The sequence below is a fragment of the Nerophis ophidion genome, linkage group LG26, assembly GCF_033978795.1.
Source record: "Nerophis ophidion isolate RoL-2023_Sa linkage group LG26, RoL_Noph_v1.0, whole genome shotgun sequence".
Taxonomy (NCBI): Eukaryota; Metazoa; Chordata; class Actinopteri; order Syngnathiformes; family Syngnathidae; genus Nerophis; species Nerophis ophidion.
The window spans coordinates 17,804,449-17,824,326 of NC_084636.1; the positions used below are offsets into that span (position 1 = coordinate 17,804,449).

At 39.5% G+C, this 19,878-nt stretch overlaps 1 protein-coding gene across 2 annotated transcripts in view; it reads right to left on the reverse strand.

Moving 5' to 3' along the window:
- The window catches only part of xpr1a (xenotropic and polytropic retrovirus receptor 1a), a 227,685-nt gene that overhangs the window by 79,127 nt on the left and 128,680 nt on the right, over positions 1 to 19,878 (reverse strand). For both annotated transcript variants that reach the window (XM_061887976.1, XM_061887975.1), the window contains exons 4-6: positions 1,150 to 1,370; positions 921 to 1,070; positions 756 to 839 (exon numbers count right to left, since the gene is read on the reverse strand). In XM_061887976.1, coding sequence (XP_061743960.1) covers positions 756 to 839; positions 921 to 1,070; positions 1,150 to 1,370 — 455 coding nt within the window. The remainder of the gene's footprint in view (positions 1 to 755; positions 840 to 920; positions 1,071 to 1,149; positions 1,371 to 19,878) is intronic.

The window sequence follows — 19,878 nt, forward strand, 5'->3', positions numbered from 1 at the left end:
GTAGGAAGAAGCAGAGCTTATTTAATCTTACCCCTTTTCTTTTACATGACAGTTGTTAAAACTTTTGTTCACTTCCTGTCCTCAATTTCTTCACACTATACTCCATAAGTAATCACAATAAAAATAAATGAATAAATAAAAAAATAATCGGTGAAGTAAGTTATATTTCATATGATGAGATAAGTAAGATTATTTTGAGGGCGAAAGAATGGATGGATGAAATAAATTCAGAATGTTTATCATGTTTTTCTTCTTTGGTACCTTGTAAACACTTTAAGTTTGAAGAGTAAATGTGTGGCGCAATATGAAGCCTAAAATACCACAACGGAGACCCCGGACTGTTGAACAACTTAAGCTGTACACCAAGCAAGAATGGGAAAGAATTCCATCTGAAAAGCTTCAAAAATTGGTCTCCTCAGTTCCCAAATATTTATTGAGTGTTGTTAAAAGGAAAGGCCATGTAACACAGTGGTAAAAATGCCCCTGTGCCAACTTTTTTGCAATGTGTTGAAGCCATTTAATTCCGAGTAAATGATTATTTGCACGAAAAAATTAAGTTTCTTCGTTCCAACATTAAATATCTTTTCTTTGCAGTCTATTCAATTGAATATAAAATGAAAAGGATTTGCAAACCATTGTTTTCTGTTTTTAGTTACGATTTACATAACGTGCCAACTTCACTGGTTTTGGGTTTTGTATTTTCTCAGGTCTGTTTTGGAGGGTTTTCCAGTAAAACAGCGCTGAACTTTTCTGACCTGAGCGGCTCCCAGCGGAGGAACTCTCAACCTCTTCATCGCCCGCTGACGATCTCCTCCTTCCAGCTCTGTGGTGACCAACGTCTAGATGCACAAAGAACAGTGATTCCATCCATGCAGTGACACCTTACCCTGGTGTGCATGATAATGTTGTGCGTGGCCCACCTCGGTCTCACTGATGAGATGCGTGATCTTCTTGCAGGTGTAGAATGGTGCCACCTCCACCTGAGCCACACGCCAGTCGGCCCCGCGAGAGGTATCCAGGACCTTGTCATGTTTCTTCAGGATCTTGCGGAAACCGGTGAAGTTCAGATTCTGTGGGCAGCAAAGCACATAGGTAATGTTTCAGGTAACACAGTAAAACAGCCCTATCATATTTTCATTGACATTGTACCTGGTAGTTCTGCAGCAGGATTAGGCTCAGGTAGAACTCACTGAAGGCGAGCTTAAGGTCCTTGATGTTGTGGTGCTTGCAGCGTTCTTCCTGCGACAGGTGGAACACGGTCTTGCGTTTGCGCAGCCCCGGCGGAGCGTTGCTCTCGCGCTGGGCGTCCAGTGAAGACTGCAGCTCATTCTGCAGAGTGGCAAAACGCCTCTGAGCTTCAGCGAGCTTTTCTGCATAGAGGAAAGACACAATTCATTTAACAATATACCAGGGGTAGGGAACCTATGGCTGTAGAGCCAGATGTGGCTCTTTTGATGACTGCATCTGGCTCTCAGATACATCTTAGCTGGCATTACTGAACATAATAAGTAATGAATAATTCCGCTGATAATCACAGTGTTAAAAATAACGTTCAAAAGATAAGACATTCTCATGCATTTTAATCCAACCATCCATTTTCTATCGCACCTGTTCAAGAAGTCGCATTAATGGTGAGAAGTATTATATTTATTATTGGTTAGCTTTAGAATAAGTGAATTATATTTTGAAGTGAATTACATTTATATAGCGCTTTTTCACTAGTGACTCAAAGCGCTTTACATTGTGAGACCCAATATCTAAGTTACATTTAAACCAGTGTGGATGGCACTGGGAGCAGGTGGGTAAAGTGTCTTGCCCAAGGACACAACGGCAGTGACTAGGATGGCGGAAGCGGGGATTGAACCTGGAACTTTCAAGTAGCTGGCACGGCCACTCTACCATCCGAGATGTACCGCCCCAATAACAACGTTATTAAAAAGAATAAGGGACTTATTATTCTCTAAAAATGTTGGTCTTACTTAAAAATGCACGCATTTAATTGTATTCAGTGTTAAAAAATATTATATGGCTCTCACGGAAATACATTTTAAAATATTTGGCTTTCATGGCTCTCTCTGCCAAAAAAGTTCCCGACCCCTGCAATATATCGTATTTTTTGGACCGTAGGGCGCACCGGATTAAAAGGCGCACTGCCGATGAACGGATCTATTCTTGTTTTTTTCCATACGAGAGGCCCACCGGAGTATAAGGCGCATTGAAAGGGTCATTGTATGCTTTTTTTTCTAAATGTAAAACCCTATCTTGTGGTCTAAATAACATGTAATGGTGGTTATTTGGTCAAAATGTTGCATAGATTATTTTTTTACAGACCATTTTCGAGTCGCTTTCTGAGCGTCTTGTCAGGTTTCGCAGATTTGTGGGCGGTAGTATTTACGTGGCTGTCCTTCGACAGCATCTTGCCCCAATCATATTTGTTGTAAAAGGGGTAGCGTGCAAGGATGGGAGTGGAAGAAGTGTCAAAACATGGAGCTAACTGTTTTAATGACATTCAGACTTTACTTAAATCAATAACGGAGCAGCATCTTCTCATCCAAAAACAACAACAACAACGGCGGAAATGTGTCCCGTGAAAAACCGTCCGACCAGAACTCTTTAATAAACTAAAGTCCCTTGGGTAAATAATATAAACTCACTACACCGGTATGTTTTACCGCTTTTATGGCGAGTTTACTGACAGCTATAAGTAAGAACTGTAGCACAGGATGAATGTTCCACAACAAGAATATAGAGAAAAAGAAGAAGCTTATCAACTACGGTATCGCCACGTACTACTAAGGCGGAATTTTCAGGATTTATGCAGATCCCAAATACAGATCAGCAGGTACCAGAAAGTATGTTTGTAAGAAAAGTTGCTTTTGCATAATATTGCGAAACAAAACACCAGATAATATGTCTTACCTTATACACACACACACCATAATAATAGTCGTATGTTGAAGCACGGTACAATCCATCAAGCGGTGCGGCTTCATGGCTTACCAAAGTCGTACTGAAATATTTTGATATTTTTTTCTATATTTTCAAAGGAACATACAACATTTTGGTGTTGTTTTCTTGAGTCATTGTGCAGTCTACACATATCTCTTATGTGTGACTGCCATCATTTTGCAGTTTACATGTATCTCTTATGTGTGACTCAGTGACGTGCGGTGAACTAGACACCAGGTGAGGCATACATACTTTTTTTTAATTTTTTTTTTTACTTAAATTCATACGTGCAGCTCTAGTCATTGTTGATTTAGGTTGCACATTAGAGTTACAGGGAAAAAAAGGAACTTATTCGCTTTCATAAAAACTTATCATAATGATATTATGATATGATTAATTTGATAAAGTTGTTATTAAATACTTTTTGGTCCCATTTGCTTTTAACAAAATAAATCAAGTATTGTGAGTGTATCTTATCTTTCTGCATTTGTATCTGAAGCAGCAATAGCTATCCTCCATGAAAACGCTTTGTATGATCGCATTCATTTTGTCTTAAAGTCCAGTTTAGAGAAGTATTCATCTTGCATACAGTATATAATCCTCCATATTGGCAGAAACATTCATTCAATTGAATTTCATTCCAAGAAATTACAATTTTTGCATCTGAAAAAACCCACCCACAAATGCTGGCTTACTCTAATAAAGATGCCATGTTTGTTATAAATTCAGTTAAAAAAAAAAGAAAAGAAAAAAATCTGGCTTCCGCTGGAGAGACCTGTGTCTGCTAGCTTGAGCACTCCCTCTTCTCCCAGTGTGGCGAGTCAGATTACTGCTGAGTCATTGAACTGCAAGTTGACAATAAATCGCTCCCTACCTTGAGGCAGAGGTACTTGGTGCCTCAAGACCTGCCTTTTCCACGTGGCAACAAGCATGCGCCCACTCGCAAGCACACGCCCAATACACACTGTGTGTAGCCGTAGAGGCACCGCCTGTGTCTGCCTCACTTCTCGTATGCTGCATTGTTTTGATCAGGAAACATGGAATTTCCGCGATTTTGACCATTGAAATTATCAAAATATACAAGAACCACACCAAAATCACATAGAAACCATAAACCAAAAGAGAAATATTAAAACTTATTTTATTTTATTACTTCATTTTGGAACATTTCATGGTTAAGCCACCTGGTGGCAGGTGAGGCACTGCCTCACTTCCCTACCCTGACAGCACGTCACTGGTGTGACTGTACCAAATAAAATATCTTTGAGGTCGATAAGCACAACCAAAAGGATTCCGTACAATAGGCGCACCGGGTTATAAGGCACACTGTCGAGTTTTGAGAAAAAGAAAGGATTTTAGTCCAAAAAATACGGTACATTTTAAATTATTTTTTACCGCAAACATATTCCTAGTGTCTTTCTGTTCTGTCACTGAAAATAATTTAATGGCAAATTTGCCTGAATATTGCCATTCACCCCATGGGCCACACCGCTAGCAGTGCTGGTCTAAAGCGGCCTTATTATGATTTTTTTTCCCCCTTCATTTGAAACCCTTCCTTGAGGTCTACACAACATGTAATGGTTGTTCTTCAGCCAAAATTGCTCATAGATTTTGGTTTCCAGACAATCTTTAAGCGGCTTTCCGACTATCTTTGTAGAATGCTCCAATCTGCCTGATTCATAGCAACTTTCTCCAGGTTATTAGGAGGGATTTCGGCTTGCTTAAGCTGACTAATTAAAATATGCCTGAAGCAGAGGAGGGGGCGGCCAGTGAAAAATTCGCCTGACTTGGGTTCTCCAAAGAGGGTTTGCCTTGGCCGACCTTTAGTGTCCATGCGCAAGATGTGACCTGTCCATCGAAGTTGGACAGCGGCGGCGGCGATGACCAAGAAGAACGCGGAGTTGGAATATAATTAAAACACTTTATGTACATATTTATATACATATTTATATAATATTTACATATTTATACAATATGTAACTACAAGCTCCATTCACAGACAGAGTCCCATTGCTTTTATGAGCGGTCGAGCAAGTCAAAAGCAGAAAATAAATAAATAGATAAATAAAAATGTATTTATTTATTTATTTGTTTAATTTTATTTGTGGCGGCCGTAATTCTTTCGTGGCGGGCCGCCACAAATAAATGAATGTGTAGGAAACCCTGGATGGATTGATCTTTTCCTGACACATGCATTTGGGGCTGGCTGTTCTGAAAACAAACCCCGGCCACTCTGCTTTGTTCCTCGTCTGAGCTGCAGTGATGTAGATTACCGTAATAACTCCTATAACACCCAAAATCGCAGATTTAGACCTGTGAAACCAATACTTACAGTCATTTGAAAACAGCACTGCAAATCATAATGACGGCTACAGTTTTGATGTTAAAGGCCTAAAAAATTATGTAGAACGTCCGGCGGACCGGATTGAAAATCTTAATGGGCCCCATGTGGCTCGTGGGCCGGATTTTGCCCAGATCTGGGTTACTTCATGTAACTTTGTTAAAGATGTCCGAAACAAATACATCTATTTCTGTATCATTACCAATGTGATAGATATTGCAATTTTCATTTTTTCTGCACTTCATGATTTGTTGAAAAGATGCCAACAAAACATAGTTTTGTTAAAATTAACACCTTTAAATGCATCTGTGTATCTTCACACCAGTACATACAGTATAGCACGCCTTTGCTCATATTCTCAAAGCAGGAGGGTTAAATTATTATGTCAGTTGTGCAACTTCATCTGATGCCAGTTAGTATATGAGCCTTAGCAGTGGGGCTATGGAAATAAATTGTGTCCTGATTTCACATAACATCTCGTCTTTCGCGCAGCTCCCCGTGAAAGGGGTCGTGACCTCTCCTGAACTGCTGTGCTGCCAGTACTGCGCTTAAATCCGGGCTGTTACATGTACAATAACTGTAAACGTCGTGAAGAAAGCCCCCCTTGAATGTGTTCTGCCTGCACTTTCCTATTGGAAATTTCCATCACAGACAGTGGGATGTGTCTGGTCAGCTGAATTCTACTTTTCCCACAACACAGCATCAGGGTCTTCAGTTTCTCACGCCTCTTACATAAATCACATGACCAGCCATCCCATAATATACAGAATGTTCATAATACTGTCGGAGTAGAGCAGGGGTGTCAAACTCATTTTCATTGAGGGCCACGTCGCCGTTATGGTTGCCCTCAGAGGGCCGCTTTTAACAATGAGTAATATATATTGTGAATTATATTTTTTCACATATATATATATATATAAATATATATACAGTATATATACACATACATACATATATACACATACATACATATATAGATGTATATATACACATACATACATATATACATATATATAGTATATATAGTTCTCCTTGCCCACTTGGTGTGAGTTTTCCTTGCCCTTATGTGGGTTCTTCCGAGGATGTCGTAGTCGTAGTGGTTTGTACAGTCCTTTGAGACATTTGTGATTTAGGGCTATATAAATAAACATTGATATATATATATATATATATATATATATATATATATATATATATATATATATATATATATATATATATATATATATATATATATATATCCATCCATCCATCCATTTTCTACCGCTTATTCCCTTTCGGGGTCGCGGGGGGCGCTGGCGCCTATCTCAGCCCTGTGATGAAGTGGCGACTTGTCCAGGGTGTACCCTGCCTTCCGCCCGATTGTAGCTGAGATATATATATATATATATATATATATATATATATATATATATATATATATAAGTACTATCTAATCTAATATATATATATATATATATATGCCACAATGCAGCTGAGATCGGCTCCAGCACCCCCCGCAACCCCGAACGGGACAAGCGGTAGTAAATGGATGGATGAATATATATATAATTGTCATGATCCGTGATCCGGATCATGTTTTGTTTAGTTATGTTCTGTTAGTTTTGGACTCCCTTAGTTCCTGTTTTGTGCACTTTGGGTGTTTGTTTTGGTTTCCATGGGTGCCAATTGGTTTCACCTGCCTCTGATTAGTGCTCTGCACTTTCACCTGCTGTTTAGCACTAATCAGAGAGCTATTTAGTCACGTTGCTCGCCACAGTCGGTGTGGCTTCATTGTTTGCGGTATGGTGTATTTCTGATCTTGATCCTGTGCTAAGCTGTTATCTTAACTTCCCGTGCGATCGGCACGTTTTTCCTTGGTTTGTTTCTGTCTTGTGGTACTATTATGATTAAATTATCATCTCCTACCTCACGCTGTCGTCCGGAGCTGTCCGTCCTGCATTCCGGGAGAACAAACCCCGGGCCGACCACGCCACCACGTGACGTATAACAAAACAAAACATTAAAAATACATTTGTTACATAAGCTGCAAAAATGTTTTGAAATTTTACTTTAAAAACTGGCAGCTCAGTCACCAGGATTTTACAGTAAAAGCAGTGTTTTTTTAAAGCATATAAAAAACATTGAATAAATGGAATGGTTTGGAGAAACAATACCACTGCTTTAGCGGTATAATTCAAGCAACAAAGCTGCCAGTCTGTTTGTTTTTATTGTAAAATATTGTTTTTAAATGTTTTTTTGTTAGTTTTTTTATGTTTTGTCTAACTGTATATGGAAAAAACAGTACCAAAGTTAATTTTAAGGTAAAAAAAAACTCAGTTGGCGGAATTTAACTGTAAAATCTATTGTCAATTTTACAGTCTACAATTTGATCGATAATTTGTTTTAAATCATAAATCATGAATCAATCAAATATTTAAATACAATATTTATCTTTATTTAAAAAAAAAACTTTTAGAATACATGATAATATAATATTTTGATTTTGATAATGTTGAATTTTCAAAGATATGCAATTGCATATCTTAAATCACCATAAATGATTTCCGGGCGCGGCACCGCTGTTGCCCACTGCTCCCCTCACTTCCCAGGGGGTGATCAAGGGGATGGGTCAAATGCAGAGGACAAATTTCAACACACCAATGTGTGTGTGTGACAATCATTGGTACTTTAAATATATGCAGTACATATTTTTTATGTCAAAATGGAAAGAACAAATACATTTAGTAAGAAAAGATTAAGCATTTCATTAATGCATATTCTTTCCAGGCAAATATTGTTGCGGGCCAGATTTTGCCCACTGGCCTTGATTTTGACACCTGTGGAGTAGAGCATAAACCAGGTAATGTAACAAGGACAGCGTATGATAGGAGAATCAGATAACTCACATTCATGTCTTGGTTTGTTGATCAATAATAATAATGAATAAGATCTATTCCGTATTCCCCTCAAATTAATTAGTCGCAGGAACTTATCTGAAAAGTTTATGCATCATTTGAAACCGCATCAGAAGAAAGAGGCACCACTGAATTACGCCAGGATTCAAATATTAGAGGAGGTTAATTTATTTATGTTTATTATCCAGTCTGTGTAGGATTCTTCTCATTCATCTCCCTGTCTGCTTGTGGTAATCTGCTACCAAAGTAATGCCTCCTCTAACATATCCGTTCACAGTAGACTAATAGTCTCCACGCCTGTGCTTCCTGGAACAGACACACTGAATGCAGAGGAGACAGGATGCATAGAATATTTTTTCTGTTTACTTTATTGTGATCAAAGTAGAGGCATCACTACTGTAAAACCAACAGACTAAAATGAATAACAGGCTCCATTCCACTCACCTTATTATTGACCCAAATATAGGACAACAACTTTTGGAAAAATGTTTACTAGGACTAAAATACATTAAACTGTATATACTAGAGATGCGCGGATAGGCAATTACATCATCCGCAACCGCATCACCAAAGTCGTCATCCACCCGCCGTCCACCCGAACCAACATTTAATCAGAACCGCAACCGCCTGCTGAAATACATCAGAGGTCGGCCACCTTTTCCACTCACAGAGCTATTTAAACCCGTTTCACAGAGTAATGAAGACAATTGGAGCCGCTAACGTTCTCGCGAATATCCAATTGGCGTTCATCCTGATGACAAGAATTTGGGCGTTCTGTGAAGCCATTGCCTTTGACACCTTCAACAAACATGTACAAACCGATTGTTAGTCCGGCTACATGTCGTGTGCAGCTTCCGCAATCACACGTACAAGATTAAAAGGCATACTGGGCGATACATAGTACAATGATGGTTGTGATATAAACAACTTTAACACTTACTAATATGCGCCACGCTGTGAAGCCACACCAAACAAGAATGACAAACACATTTCGGGAGAACATCCTCACAGTAACACAACATAAACGCAACACAACAAATACCCAGAATCCTTTATATCCATGATGGGCTCTGAATATATTTTACACCCCCGCGCCCCCAACCCCGCCCACCTTACCGATGCACGGGAGGGGGGAGGGGGGATGGCGGGGTTTGCTGCTAGCGGGGTGTATAAAATAGTCAGGAAGTGTCATGAATACAAAGGATTCTGGGTATTTGTTGTGTTGAGTTTATGTTGTGTTACTGGGAGGATGTTCTCCCGAAATGTGTTTGTCAATCTTTTTTGGTGTGGCTTCACAGCGTGGCGCATATTACTAAGTGTTAAAATTGTTTATATCACAACCATTAGTGTACTCTGTGTCACCAAGTATGCCTTGCAGTCATGTGCGTGTTGCTGCGGAAGCCACACACAACATGATGCTGGCTTGACAAGCAGATCGTACATGCTGTAGAACGCGACAAAGTCAATGACTTCATAGCACATACTTCTTATCTGGGTGACTGCCGGCAGTCATTCTAGAGAATATTAGCGTCTCCTATTGTCTTCTTCGCTTAGTGATATGGGTCTTAAATGGCTCTTTGAATGGCAAACGATACCGATCCCAGAACCATGTATATCAAATATTTCCGGATGGTTCAAAAGCCACCTGCCCGAATCTAATTAAAATCTATTTTTTCGTCATGTCACCCGCCCGACCCGCAGTTTATCCGCGGATGAGACCGCAAACCGCGCATCTCTTGTATATGTCATCCATCCTGAAGTGGCGACTTCTCCAGGGTGTACGCCGCCTTCCGCCCGATTGTAGCTGAGATGGGCTCCAGCGCCCCCCAGGACCACAAAGGGAATAAGCGGTAGTAAATGTATGTGTGAATGGATACCATCCATCCGTATATTTTCTACCGCTTGTCCAGTTAGCGGTCACGGGGGTTGCAGGAGCCTATCTCAGCTGCACATGGGCGGAAGGCGGGGTAAACCCTGGACAAGTCGCCAACTCATCGCAGGGCCAACACAGTTTGCTACACTGATTTGCTTTAACACTGAATATGGAACAAGCTAAGCTTATATAACGTAACAGTGCAAAATCCATCCATCCATCCATTTACTACCGCTTATTCCCCTTTGGGGTCGCGGGGGGCGTTGGTGCCTATCTCAGCTACAAAATTAAGCGAAAGGCGGTGTACACCCTGGACAAGTCGCCCACTCTCATCGCAGGGCCAACACAGATAGACAGACAACATTCACACTCACATTCACACACTAGGGCCAATTTAGTGTTGCCAATCAACCTATCCCCAGGTGCATGTCTTTGGACGTGGGATGAAGCCGGAGTACCCGGAGGGAACCCATGCAGTCCCAAGGATAACATGCAAACTCCACACGGAAAGATCCAGAGCCTGGGATTGAACTCAGGACTACTCAGGACCTTCGTATTGTGAGGCACATGCACTAACCCCTGCTACACCGTGCTGCCCTATATGTTATATTTTATACCATTATCTCTTAAAGGCCTACTGAAACCCATTACTACCGACCACGCAGTCTGATAGTTTATATATCAATGATGAAATATTACCATTGCAACACATGCCAATACGGCCGATTTAGTTTACTAAATTACAATTTTAAATTTCCCGCGGAGTTTCCTGTTGAAAAGGTTGCAGAATGATGACGCGTGTTTGTGACGTTATTGGTTGGAGGGGCCATATTAGCCCAGCACCACTTACGGCTAAAAGTCGTCTCTTTTCATCGCACAATTACACAGTATTTTGGACATCTGTGTTGCTGAATCTTTTGCAATTTGCTCAATTAATAATGGAGAAGTCAAAGTAGAAAGATGGAGGTAGGAAGCTTATAGCCTTTAGCCACACAAACACACGGTGTTTCCTTGTTTAAAATTCCCGGAGGTGAAGCTTTACTATGGATCAGAGCGGTCAAGCGAACATGGATCCCGACTACATGTCAACCGGCAGTTTTCAGTGTGAAAATTGTGGTAATAAGTCGCCTCTTACCGGAGATCAGCGGAGCTTCGGTCCTGCTGCAGCTGCGTGACTTCCCTCAACACTTGCCTCAACACACCCGTCAACACACCCATGTCCACTCCCCTCCGACTATCAGGCACTATTTAACTCACTAAAACACTAGCAACACAATAGGCAGATAAGGGATTTCCCAGAATTATCCTAGTAAATGTGTCTAAAAACATCTGAATCGCTCACACTGCAATCGCCTTTTTTTTTTTTTTACTTTTTTTAAAAGTTTTTCTTCCTAGTCCTTCACTCTAAATTTCCTAATCCACGAATCTTTCATCCTCACTCACATTAATGGGGAAATCGTCGCTTTCTCGGTCCGAATAGCTCTCGCTGCTGGAGGCTCACATTACAAACAATGTGTTGATGTGAGGAGCCCCCCAACCGGTGACGTCACGCGCACATCGTCTGCTACTTCCGGTAAAGGCAAGGCTTTTTTATTAGCGACCAAAAGTTGCGAAATGTATCGTCGATGTCCTCTACTAAATCCTTTCAGTAAAAATATGGCAATATCGCAAAATGATCAAGTATGACACATAGAATGGACCTGCTATCCCCGTTTAATTAAGAAAATCTAATTTCAGTAGGCCTTTAAAATTAGCATCATAACTTGTCAAGTCTGGGCAGCAAGGTGGCACAGGGGTTAGTGCATGTGCCTCACAATACGAAAAACTGTTTTTATTTATATATATATTATTTTTTATTTTTTCCCCTGAGGGAACTCTCCTGAAGGAATCAATAAAGTACTATCAATCTATCTATCTATTTCTATATCTATCTATCTATATCTATATAAATATACATACACACATATATATATAGAAATATGTATTTACATACATATATATACATACACATATATATACACATATACATATATATATATACAAATATATATACACATATACATACATATATATATACACATATACATACATATATACACGTATAAATATATATACACACATATACATATACACATATATATACATACATATACATATACACATACATATACACACATATACATATAAATATACACACATATACATATACACACATATACATATATATATATATATATATATATATATATATATATATATATAAACTGCCTTGAATGAAAATAATGTTTACCTTGGTGACCTTCCAAATTGCCCTAAAACAGTGGTTCTCAAATGGGGGTACGCGTACCCCTGGGGGTACTTGAAGGAATGCCAAGGGGTACGTGAGATTTATTTAAAATACTCTAAAAATAGCAACAATTCAAAAATCCTTTATAAATATATTTATTGAATAATATTTCAACAAAATATGAATGTAGGTTCATAAAGTGTGAAAACAAATGCAACAATGCAATATTCAGTGTTGACAGCTAGATTTTTTATGGACATGTTCCATAAAAATTGATGTTAAAGATTTCTTTTTTAGTGAAGATATGTTTAAAATTAAGTTCATGAATCCAGATGGATGTTTATTACAATACCCAAAGAGGGCAATTTAAGTTGATGATTACTTCTCTGTGTATAAATATTTATTCATAATTGAATCACTTGTTTGTTTTTCAACAAGTTTTTAGTTATTTTATATATTTTTTTCCACATACCGTATTTCCTTAAATTGCCGCCGGGCGCTAATTAATTTAACACCTCTTCTCACTCCTGTGCTTACCAAAGGCATGCGGTAAAAGTAAGCATGCGCTAATTATTTTAAAACCTCTTCTCACTCTGGCACTTCCCAAAGGCATGCAGTAAAAATTTGAGTGTGATGTAAGCTTGGACCTTAAATCATACTGAATAGCTCTTAATCTTCTTCCCTTTATGCGATTTCAAATTACCGGTATTGAAATAGCCCTTCTCTATTTTGAAAATGATGACAGGGGAAGTGTCACTCATGATGTCACGAGTTTGACCAGGCGGTAATACTAAGCATTATTTTGCGAAGCGAGTTTGACCCGGCAGACGCATAATATATGCCCTGCGGCAATTCAAGGAAATACGATAGTTCAAGACAGACCACTACAAAAGAGCAATATTTTGCACTGTTATACAATTTAATGAATCAGAAACTGATGACATAGTGCTGTATTTTACTTCTCTATCTCTTTTTTTCAACCTAAAATGCTTTGCTCTGATTAAGGGGTACTTGAATTAAAAAAAATGTTCAAAGGGGGTACATCACTGAAAAAAGGTTGAGAACCACTGCCCTAAAATACAAGCCCTCCTTTAAGCCAACTCTTGCCTTGACCTAAAAAAGTTAAAATTCAAGGCCTGTGAGCAGATAAATGTGAAGGAGCTACAGTGCCCTTGACAGCTGCATTTATCTGAAATTTGCTAACAACTTTTTTTAAACACGAGAATGACAGCGAAGAAAAGTGCTGATTTTCTCGGGGACCATTTTCAAGCTGCATTTACAGAAGAACCAGGGCTGTCAAAGTCTAACGCTTTAACTCGTGCAATTATTCACAAATCATTATTGTATCAATCATATCGGACCGCAGATTAATCACACAGTTTATTTTGAACACACAAGCTCCTTTACCTAAAACGCAAATGGTTGCCTGAAAGGCGGCGCAGGTTGCTTTACGATCAAAGATCCGGTGAATGCATGTGTCAGTGAAGACACTGCGAATGGTGTGTTCCCTGTAAAATTTTACTTCAAAATACACCCCGACAGAACTTTACATTAAACTGTTAAAAACTGAAAAGGTTATTTTAATTAAACACACAATACTGCAATTAAATAACGATCAATCAAAGGTGAAACCTGCCTGGTTTAGTTCTGCCAGGGACTTGAACCTGGGTCGCCGGCATAAGAGCTACCGAGCTAAAAGCCAGAGCTATCAACCCGATAGCCTGCACTGGTATTGAGATGGTCAAAGTGAGGTTTGCTGATATACACATGGCTCAGCCACTACGTCACACAGGCCCCTCAAAAAATGATTCACTGCCTCCTGGCTCACCATTTCTCCTAGAATAATAGTGTTTAACGGTATCGGCTATCTGGTTCACCAAACTCACCCAACCATACCTTCATAATGAGGTTACTTTGTGCAGTCATTGCAATAAAATGTACTTGAATATGTGACCCTCCTGTACATACAGCTATGGCAGTGTCAGAATGCCAGTGCACCTAGATTTAGTATTAGATTATGCAGGTGTGCCTAATAGAATACCTGCGGTCATGTGGTTTGAACGGAATGCAATATTCATAAAAACACTCAGATGTAATGGCATGCTTATTTAGGAAAGTCTTATTAGAAATGATAATGGATGGCTCCTATATACAGTAGACACTTACAGCATGTGTTGCTTTCATTAAAACACTTATACAAGGCTTTTAAATTTGTTGCGTCTCCAGACAGATTTTATTGATGTATTTTTGGTCCAATATAAATGATAAATGATAAATGGGTTGTACTTGTATAGCGCTTTTCTACCTTCAAGGTACTCAAAGCGCTTTGACACTACTTCCACATTAACCCATTCACACACACACATTCACACACTGATGGAGGGAGCTGCCATGCAAGGCGCTAACCAGCACCCATCAGGAGCAAGGTTGAAGTGTCTTGCTCAGGATACAACAGACGTGACGAGGTTGGGACTAGGTGGGGATTGAACCAGGGACCCTCGGGTTGTGCACGGCCACTCTCCCACTGCGCCACGCCGTCCCAATATGGCTCCGGGTCGCTTGGAAAAGTCCCACCTAGCTAGGAGGAACTTCAAATGGTTCCGGAAGAACCAAATGTACCCGGGTAGTTTTTTTGGAAACACAGGGGGAACTCTATTTAAGTAGGGAAGTTCCTGAAAAAGTTCCTGCGACGGAAGAGGGCCTAATGCCCCCTTGTTGACCTGCAGTGACTAAAACATCCTCTAGAGGGAGCACCACATGTACAAACCCCGTTTCCATATGAGTTGGGAAATTGTGTTAGATGTAAACATCAACGGAATACAAAGATTTGCAAATCATTTTCAATTAAATATAATACAATGGCAACATATTTGATGTTCAAACTGATAAACATTTTTTTGTTTGCAAATAATCATTAACTTTAGAATTTGATGCCAGCAACACGTGACAAAGAAGTTGGTAAAGGTGGCAATAAATACTGATAAAGTTGAGGAATGCTCATCAAACACTTATTTGGAACATCCCACAGGTGTGCAGGCTAATTCGGAACAAGTGGGTGCCATGATTGGGTATAAAAGCAGCTTCCATGAAATGCTAAGTAATTCACAAACAAGAATGGAGCGAAGGTCACCAATTTGTAAGCAAATTGTCGAACAGTTTTAGAACAACATTTCTCAACGAGCTATTGCAAGGAATTTCGGGATTTTACCATCTACGGTCCGTAAAGTCATTAAAAAGTTCAGAGAATCTGGAGAAATCACTGCATGTAAGCGATGATATTATGGACTTTTGATCCCTCAGGCGGTACTGCATCAATATACAGTTGGTCGCTACATCTGTAAGTGCAAGTAAAACCCTTTTATCAACAATATCCTAAAATGCTGCCGGCTTGGCTGGGCCCGAGCTCACCTAAGATGGACTGATGCAAAGTGGAAAGGTATTCTGTGGTCTGACGAGTCCACATTTCAAATTATATTTGGAAACAGAGGACATGGTGTCCTCCAGAACAAAGAGGAAAATAACCATCCCGATTGTTATAGGCGCAAAGTTCAAAAGCCAGCATCTGTGATGGTATGGGGGTGTATTAGTGCCCAAGTCATGAGTAACTTACACATTTGTGAAGAGACCATTAATGCTGAAAGGTCCATACAGGTTTTGGAGCAGCATATGTTGTCATCCAAGCAAACGTTATCAAGGACGCCCCTGCTTATTTCAGCAAGACAAGTGTTGCAACAGCGTGGCTTCATAAAAAAAGAGTCCGGGTACTTTCCTGGCCCGCCTGCAGTCCAGACCTGTCTCCCATTGAAAATGTGTGGCGCATTATTAAGCGTAAAATAGGACAGCGGAGACCCCGGACTGTTGAACGACTGAAGCTCTACATAAAACAAAAATGGGGAAGAATTCCACTTTCAAAGCTTCAACAATTAGTTTCCTCAGTTCCCAAAAGTTTATTGAGTGTTGTTAAAAGAAAAGGTGATGTAACACAGTGGTGAACATGCCCTTTCCCAACTACTTTGGCACGTGTTGCAGCCATGAAATTCTAAGTTAATTATTATTTGCAAAAAAAAGTAATGTATATGAGTTTGAACATCAAATATCTTGTCTTTGTAGTGCATTCAATTGACTATGGGTTGAAAAGGATTTGCAAATCATTGTATTCCGTTTACATTTACATCCAACACAATTTCCCAACTCATATGGAAACGGGGTTTGTATAATGTTTCTCTTGTGTGCTCAAGTTCATATTTACAGAAGTCAACCCTCTGGTACCGGCAGTAAGCTATGGCTTGTGTCTCATGTTACGCTGTGCATGCATTCTCCCACACTCCCTGAAATACTCTCACCGCTGACTGCCTCAACAAATTGTCAACACACGGTTATTAACCCTTGTGTAATGTTCATATTGTTGTTACTCAGCCAGCGTTTGTGGGTCTGATGGACCTTACATAAAAGTATATATGCCAATATTTCTAAATTGCAGAGAGTAACAGACAGCTACTGCGATGAGGTGGCGACTTGTCCAGGGTGTACTCCGCCTTCCGCCCGATTGTAGCTGAGATAGGCACCAGCGCCCCCCGCGACCCCAAAGGGAATAAGCGGTAGAAATGGATGGATGGATGGATGGATGGAACAGACAGCTATTAGGATAAGATGTTTAATGGGGTAGGCCTTTATATGCACTTTTTATTTTATCATTTATGTTATTAGAGTTGTTTTATAATACAGTACATTAATATGAAATAATAATAATAATACTATTTATAATAAATAGTATTTATTATATTTTATCATAAATATTTGTATGTAAATATATACACACACACACATATATATATAGATATATATGTGTATATATATATATATATATATATATATATAGATATATATGTGTATATATATATATATATATATATATATATATATATATATATATATATATATATATGTATATATATATATATACATTTGTATATATATGTATATACGAATTGGCACGAATTGGTATGTCAGACTTAGCCCTGTCTTGGTTTAACTCTTATCTTACTGATAGGATGCAGTGTGTCTCCCATAACAATGTGACCTCGGACTACGTTAAGGTAACGTGTGGAGTTCCCCAGGGTTCGGTCCTTGGCCCTGCACTCTTCAGCATCTACATGCTGCCGCTAGGTGACATCATACGCAAATACGGTGTTAGCTTTCACTGTTATGCTGATGACACCCAACTCTACATGCCCCAAAAGCTGACCAACACGCCGGATTGTAGTCAGCTGGAGGCATGAAATTAAACAATGGATGTCCGCTAACTTTTTGCAACTCAATGCCAAAAAAACGGAAATGCTGATTATCGGTCCTGCTAGACACCGAACTCTATTTAATAATACAACTCTAACATTTGACAACCAAACAATTAAACAAGGCGACACGGTAAAGAATCTGGGTATTATCTTCGACCCAACTCTCTCCTGTGAGGCACGCATTAAAAGCGTTACTAAAACGGCCTTTTTTCATCTCCGTAATATCGCTAAAATTCGCTCCATTTTGTCCACTAAAGACGCTGAGATCATTATCCATGCGTTTGTTACGTCTCGCCTCGACTACTGTAACGTATTATTTTCGGGTCTCCCCATGTCTAGCATTAAAAGATTACAGTTGGTACAAAATGCGGCTGCTAGACTTTTGACAAGAACAAGAAAGTTTGATCACATTACGCCTGTACTGGCTCACCTGCACTGGCTTCCTGTGCACTTAAGATGTGACTTTAAGGTTTTACTACTTACGTATAAAATACTACACGGTCTAGCTCCATCCTATCTTGCCGATTGTATTGTACCATATGTCCCGGCAAGAAATCTGCGTTCAAAGGACTCCGGCTTATTAGTGATTCCCAAAGCCCAAAAAAAGTCTGCGGGCTATAGAGCGTTTTCCGTTCGGGCTCCAGTACTCTGGAATGCCCTCCCGGTAACAGTTCGAGATGCCACCTCAGTAGAAGCATTTAAGTCTCACCTTAAAACTCATTTGTATACTCTAGCCTTTAAATAGACTCCCTTTTTAGACCAGTTGATCTGCCGTTTCTTTTCTTTTTCTTCTATGTCCCACTCTCCCTTGTGGAGGGGGTCCGGTCCGATCCGGTGGCCATGTACTGCTCGCCTGTGTATCGGCTGGGGACATCTCTGCGCTGCTGATCCGCCTCCGCTTGGGATGGTTTCCTGCTGGCTCCGCTGTGAACGGGACTCTCGCTGCTGTGTTGGATCCGCTTTGGACTGGACTCTCGCGACTGCGTTGGATCCATTATGGATTGAACTTTCACAGTATCATGTTGAACTTTCACAGTATCATGTTAGACCCGCTCGACATCCATTGCTTTCCTCCTCTCCAAGGTTCTCATAGTCATCATTGTCACCGACGTCCCACTGGGTCATTATTGTCACCGATGTCCTACTGGAGTTTTCCTTGCCCTTATGTGGGCCTACCGAGGATGTCGTAGTGGTTTGTGCAGCCCTTTGAGACACTAGTGATTTAGGGCTATATAAGTAAACATTGATTGATTGATTGATTGATTGATTGATATATATATGAAGTCACATAGATAAGTGGTGTTAAACGTACGGCCCGAGGGTCGGATCAGGCCCGCAAACAGGCTTTTTCCGGGCCGCGGGATGAGTTTGCTAATCCTTTATAAATTTGTAGATGATGCTCCATATGTACAAAATAAACCAAAGGATCAAACTACGTGATTTTGATATAATTTTTTTGTTTATGATAGATTGAAAATTAACACCAATGACTTGACCGATGAACAGTATCACGTAATTTATTCAGAAAATATAAATAACGACAAATAAAGAAGAAAAATTACTATTAACCGCAACATGTAAGTGTAAAAAAATAAAAATCAACAACATTATGATTTGTACAATTTCAGAATGTGCCTGTTGAATTTTTAAACAAAGAAAACCATCTGAAGTTGTCTTTATTTTTACGTTATCGTGCCGTGATTCTACCAGTTCGGCTCACATGGGAGTAGATTGTTCTACATGTGGCCCCCCATCTAAAATGAGTTTGACACCCCTAAGATAGATAGATAGATAGATAGATAGATAGATAGATAGATAGATAGATAGATAGATAGATAGATAGATAGATAGATAGATAGAGGCCTGGTAGCGTATTAATGTTTAAAAAGGATTACTATGTTTAAAAAGGAGCGTCAGAGTCTGTCTTTCTACTAATTAGACGCTACTTGATTGCACAAAATCACCTTTAATCAGGCAGCTGAGTGCATTCATTTAGCACAGAAATTAGGAACTGATAACTACCAGTACTTCTTTTATTGGGCTGGTTAGTACCAGTTACGTCGGCACCAGTGCCCTAATCGGAGAGAATTTAGGTATTAAGATTGATAGCTATAGAGCTAGGGGGATATATATAATGGCTGTTTTGAGTCATTTTTAGTAGATTGCAAATTTTTTAATCTATATATACAAGCTGCACAGTGACTACCCTAAAGATTATGCATTACTTTTTTATTCTT